Source organism: Orycteropus afer, unplaced genomic scaffold (genome assembly GCF_000298275.1).
Source record: "Orycteropus afer afer isolate SDZICR_OR568_19922 unplaced genomic scaffold, OryAfe1.0 scaffold00295, whole genome shotgun sequence".
Taxonomy (NCBI): Eukaryota; Metazoa; Chordata; class Mammalia; order Tubulidentata; family Orycteropodidae; genus Orycteropus; species Orycteropus afer.
In genome coordinates this window covers 3,003,647-3,009,001 of record NW_006921882.1, presented here as the reverse complement: position 1 = coordinate 3,009,001, position 5,355 = coordinate 3,003,647, and the positions used below count along the sequence as shown (strand labels likewise).

The window sequence follows — 5,355 nt, the reverse complement described above, 5'->3', positions numbered from 1 at the left end:
GCCTGTGGACACACGGGGGCAGACGTCCCACAGGGTCTACTCACGCAGATACGAGACCTCCTCACAGACCCGGACATGCTCACACGCATACACACACAGAAAATCCTTCAGGACAACTGCTGGCTTGGGAATCAATCATCAGAAAACAAGATGTTTACATGTCTGGACAAGGACACACACACACATGTATACACGCTCACACACACATGTAGAAAACCCTTCAGGACACCTTCTGGCATGGCAGTCATCAGAAAACAACATGTTTACATGTCCGGACACAGACACCCTCTCACACACACACACACACACACACACATGCAAGAAACCCCTCAGGGATATGAAAGTTGTGAACTGAAGTTAGAGAAACACGTGCTTACTTTCCAGGTTGCACGTTCCAGGCAGGCCCCCTTACAGGACAACTAAGTCGCTGGCCTGCAGCAGGTGCTATTGTTACATGACTTTAACACACATCACGGGGCGTTCAAAAGAGGCCTGTCTGCTGGGAGCCAGCTGGTGTGGGCCAGCGGGATGCAGGGTCAGCCACTCTCTGCTGGAGTCCCTGCTCCCTACACAGCCAACAGCCTGTGCTGTCCAGCCAGGCCCTGACTGCAAGGGTTTCTATGTAGAATGGCCAGCTACAAACCCCACCGCTAGGGTACAACACGTTAGCAAGAAAGCTGTTTTCAAAGTGAACAACTGGGAACAGAGTTGCTCATTTCCAGATACAAACGCTGCTTCCGCAGGTAAAGCTGCCCAATTCTGGCCAGAAAAAACCCAAGGGACTGGAAGGGAAGGTGCGTGGGCCTCTGGAGTTCCCGAGCCGCGCGGCGAGCCTGCGCCTTACTAGCTTGAAGGAGATCCAGCGCACTTCCGACACCTTGTCCGCGCACAGCCTGAAGGCCACGTGGCTCAGGTGCTCCGACACGTCTGCCGGGTTGTACAGCTCCAGGAGCAGGATCAGCTGTCTGTGACGGGAACGGAAAGCACTCTTGGAGCCAAACAGAAAAAGCACCTACGAATTTCTTTCCTCTCGTTTCGTGTCACAGATGAAAAGAGCCGGCCTGGGGTGGGGGGCAGTGAGGACCCAGGGAGGCTGCCAGCAGGAACACGAGGTCAGGAACTCCGTGAAAGCAAAACCAATACAAATCAGATCAAACCAAAGGAAGTTAAATTTTGGAAACCAGAGGCTGAGAAATTTACCAAGACAGACCTCGTATTTCAACCTTGGTTATCAACTGGAAAGCACGTAAAACTTGGCAGGATCAGACAAGTTAAACAGACAGGAGGCTGACGTTCCAGAGCTGGCTGGGCGGGGGACCCAAAAGCTGGGACGCAGGCCCCTCGGCGTCCTTGTCCTGCAGCCGCGCCAGGTCTGTGCACCCGCTTGCGGCCACCGAGCTTTTCCCACGGGCCCAGGTCCACTCGAGCAAGGGACCCAGCGGCCCCGGACTCCAAGCCAGAAATGCCGAGAGCGCGGGCTGAGGCCGCCTGCGCTGGGGAGGGCACGGACCTGAATGGCACCACCTCCACACAGGCGAGGAGAGGAAATGAAAAGGCCGTTGGCAAGGAGGCAGAGCCGACGCCAGGGCATCCTCACACAGCAAAAGGCACTGGTTTCCCAAACAATGCCACCAGGCGTCTGGGCCCGGGGGCCAGATTGCTATCAGCAGCTCTGGCTTCAACAAGCACAGCAGAGACTGGAGGTAGACACGCCGCCAGGGGCACAGTCCCAGGAGCACGCAGCCAGCCAAGCAGGCGACCCGCCCGCGCTCCCGCACGCCGCCGCTAGAGGGAGCAGTGCTTTCGTGGAAAACGTGGGCCTGTTTTTCTCTGTTCTTCTAGAAGAACCCTGAGCTGGGAACATAGCATAATGACTACAACCTCAGCCTCTCAGATTAAGCAGAATGATTAAGGATCACCACAAAGAGGACATGTCTGTGTTTGCCCCTAGCATGGGCCAAATCGCACCCTGAGAGCTGCACCAAAAGCCTGAAGAATCTCTGCAGGGGCCATGACCCTCTGCAGGGCTTCCAGCCAGCAGCTGGAAGAGAAAAACGGGCACTGGAAAGAGACCCGAACAAATCTCCAGGCGCAGAGAATGAACCAACCCCCCAGGGCCTGAAGCACTGCCACACGTGCCCATGAGCCCTGGGCCAGGGTCTCAGCTATGCCCCGTTCTCCTCGAAGCAGCAACAGCTTCGCCACCCTTTCTGCGGGCACAACATGGAACTGAGTCACTCCACACACCACGCACAGACATGAGCCACCGTGGGGACACTGTTATTGAGTAACCGTCTGAGCTGGCTTGGACCGTCTCATTTTGCTCATGACTGTGTGATTTTCCTTCGGAGCTAAAGTCCGTAACCACGCTGTACCTTTCAGAGAGGACTGCATTCAGAATGTTCAGGAAAGCTTGGGCAAAATCTGCTCCGACTGATAGGAAAACACTGACAAGCAGTGATTCATCGCTCACTTGGTTTCAATAAACTGCCTTCTAGAAGAACAGGGCACCCCGATTCAAAAGGGACCAGCCCTATTGTAGTCGGAAAATGAGTCTCCCCAGAGACTGTGGCATTTGTAACCTGGAGCTCTGGAATTCAGTTTATCCTGTAATAAAAGCATAGGCTCCTTATCCAGAAAGACTACTACTGCTCATTGGGCATCAATGACTAGGGAGGGAAAGAAGAAGTTATCTGGTCTAATTTGCTTTCTCCTGTCCCCCAAACAGAGGAGCTCTGGTGATGTGATGGTTAAAGCATCTGGCTGCTAACCAAAGGGTCAGAGGTTTGAACCCACCAGCCGCTCCATGGGAGAAAGATAAGGCAGTCTGCTTCCCTAAAGGTTGACGCCTTGGAAACCCTCTGGGGGCAGTTCCACTCTGTCCTACAGGGTCAGAATCAACTCGATGGCAGTGGCAGAGGGACCCCAAACAGGTTTTACTTACTCTGCTAGTTCATATCGAAACCTCCAATTCCTGCTGTTATCTGTCACCACAAATTCCTGAAGCTGATAGAGATATTCTCTCCTCTTATCTGCATGAAGCAACTGTTGAAAAATAGGTGTGTGAACAAGTCCTGCACCCATCCTCCAGGCACCGCCACACCCGCTGTTACCATACATCTGCTCACACGCAGTCAGAAGTCACCGGCAGGCCTCCGCATGTCCTAGGAGCCCGCAGTCTACCACCAGCGTCAGCATGGCTGTTACCTGAACGTACCCGACCTCCCTCCTGACTAGCATGTGTGCTGTGTATTTCTAATGCCTCGGGGCCCCTCCTCTCCTCCTCTCCTACCTCCGTGAGACAAACACATGTATGCTCAAAAACTCCTGTGTCACTGGGGGCGGCTGCTTCCCAGACTGGCAGTGTGGGCGTCACTCCCTGCACTGGGGACAGAGCCCGGGCCAGCACAGCCACACACCTGAGTCCCTCTGTGACCAAGCAGCTTCTCCAGGTCCCTTTGAAGTTTTTGTTTTTAACTCATCATTCCTTTGAAAGGGACCAAGAAAAAAGGCCAAAGAGACGCAGCAGGGTCTTGCAGAAAAACCTTTCACATAGAACTGAGATTGGATTCCAGCCAGCTGCTCCCTGGGAGACCTCTGGGCCTCACTGTCCCCTTGTTCCCAGAGCACACATGGTTGTATGTCTGGTGTCCTCCCCAGAATAGAACTAAAAGGCAGGAAGACCAGGAGGAAAGACAGGCAGATACCCCTCACTGGAGGCAGGGGCAGAGTCTGCAATCCGGGAGGCAGGTTTCACTCAAGAAGCCTGCACGTCTCCTTCATTCCCACCTCGCACATCTGGGGCTTTGAGAATGTGGGCGAGGAGAGCCGCGCACCTTCAGAAAATCGTACAGGTGTTTAAGGACCCCGACGCGCACTTCATCCAGGTCCTTCAAGAATCCGTTGAAGACAGGCACCAAGTCGGCTGCCGTTAGCTGGTCCCCAAGAATCACAGCTAGCTCGTGAATGGAGAAGGCGAGTGTCCGACGCACCTTCCACTGTCGGCGTAGACAGACAGACAGACAGATGAGCACAGGAACCACACCGAGGTCCGTGCAAATGGACTCCCGGACCTGAACTGATCCTGGCAGGTGGCGGCCACACGAGGCTGGGTAAGGTGCCAGAGGGAGCGCAGGGTGGGGAGCCAGGGATACTTCCCTCTCCTCCCCAGCGGGAGGGCCCGCCCACTCCCAGGTGTGCCACCCACAGGCTGCTGTACCTGCACGTCGGAAGCCAGTGTTTCGTAGGTGTCCTTCAGGCAGTGCCAGTTTTGCCGGCCCAGAGTGAGTGCCACCCCTGGCAGGCTGTACGCACAGTGCTTGGCTATGTCAGTGTCCACAGTCTGGGCGCGAGCTGGGTCAGTCATCGACACGTACTGGTCAAGCAGTGGCTGAGGGATGACATCCTGGGCAGGGGGAAAGAAAGGGACAGCATGAGAAGAGGTCAGAACACAGGGGAGTCACCTCAAGAAACAAGAAGCCTGACAGTTGGGGGTGGAAACAACCAAGTGGAAATCTGTGAGAACAAGAAGGCCCTCCCACAGTGAAAGGGGGGGATTCATGTTGGACTGAAGTAAAGCAAAGTCCACTCAGCCTTTTAGAATCAGTATGTTGGAGAGCTCACAGAAACAAGGGTGACAGGCAATGCTTGGTTAGTCTAGCACACACAGGCTTGAGGATGGCAGCCATCTTTGCTGTCCTAGACCTGCCCCATGGACAGATGCCCAAGACCCTAAACTCAGTCCTCATTGCATCCCCCAGCAGATAGGACAGGCCCTTCATCAAACACTGTCCCACTGATGCTCATCTCTGGAGGGAATGGGATCCAACAATGACAGAGCATTGAAGAGGGTACACATGGCACAAGACACCAATCCTCAGGAAAGACCAAGGCCAGTGGTTCAATGGAAGCCGTGTCCAAACTTTCCAGACCAACAAAAGGGGAAACGATTCGTGTCAATGGACACTAACCATCAATGAATAGGTAACAATTTTTTTCTCACATCTGGTTTGACTTACTCAAATACGATTCTAGACATTCTGAAGACTTTAAATACACACTTTAGAAATGATTTTTCAAAAGCTGAAGAGGGGACATCAGCTGCACAGATATGAATTGATATGTGGTCAATGCTGGTGAATATGAACTGATATGTGGTCAATGTTGGTGGATATGAACTGATATGTCATCAATGTTGGTGTTTATGAACTGATATGTGGTCAATATTGATAGATATGAACTGGTATGTGGTCAATGTGGGTGGACATGATCTGATATATGGTCAATGTTGATGGACATGAACTGATAAGTGGTCAGTGTTGGTGGATATGAACTGATATGTCATCAATGTTGGTG

At 53.2% G+C, this 5,355-nt stretch overlaps 1 protein-coding gene across 1 annotated transcript in view; it reads right to left on the bottom strand.

The window, feature by feature from the left end:
- The window catches only part of LOC103206088 (serine/threonine-protein phosphatase 4 regulatory subunit 1-like), a 104,042-nt gene that overhangs the window by 4,606 nt on the left and 94,081 nt on the right, over window positions 1-5,355 (bottom strand). The window contains exons 13-16 of the mRNA XM_042782389.1: window positions 4,220-4,405; window positions 3,837-3,998; window positions 2,945-3,045; window positions 845-965 (exon numbers count right to left, since the gene is read on the bottom strand). Coding sequence (XP_042638323.1) covers window positions 845-965; window positions 2,945-3,045; window positions 3,837-3,998; window positions 4,220-4,405 — 570 coding nt within the window. The remainder of the gene's footprint in view (window positions 1-844; window positions 966-2,944; window positions 3,046-3,836; window positions 3,999-4,219; window positions 4,406-5,355) is intronic.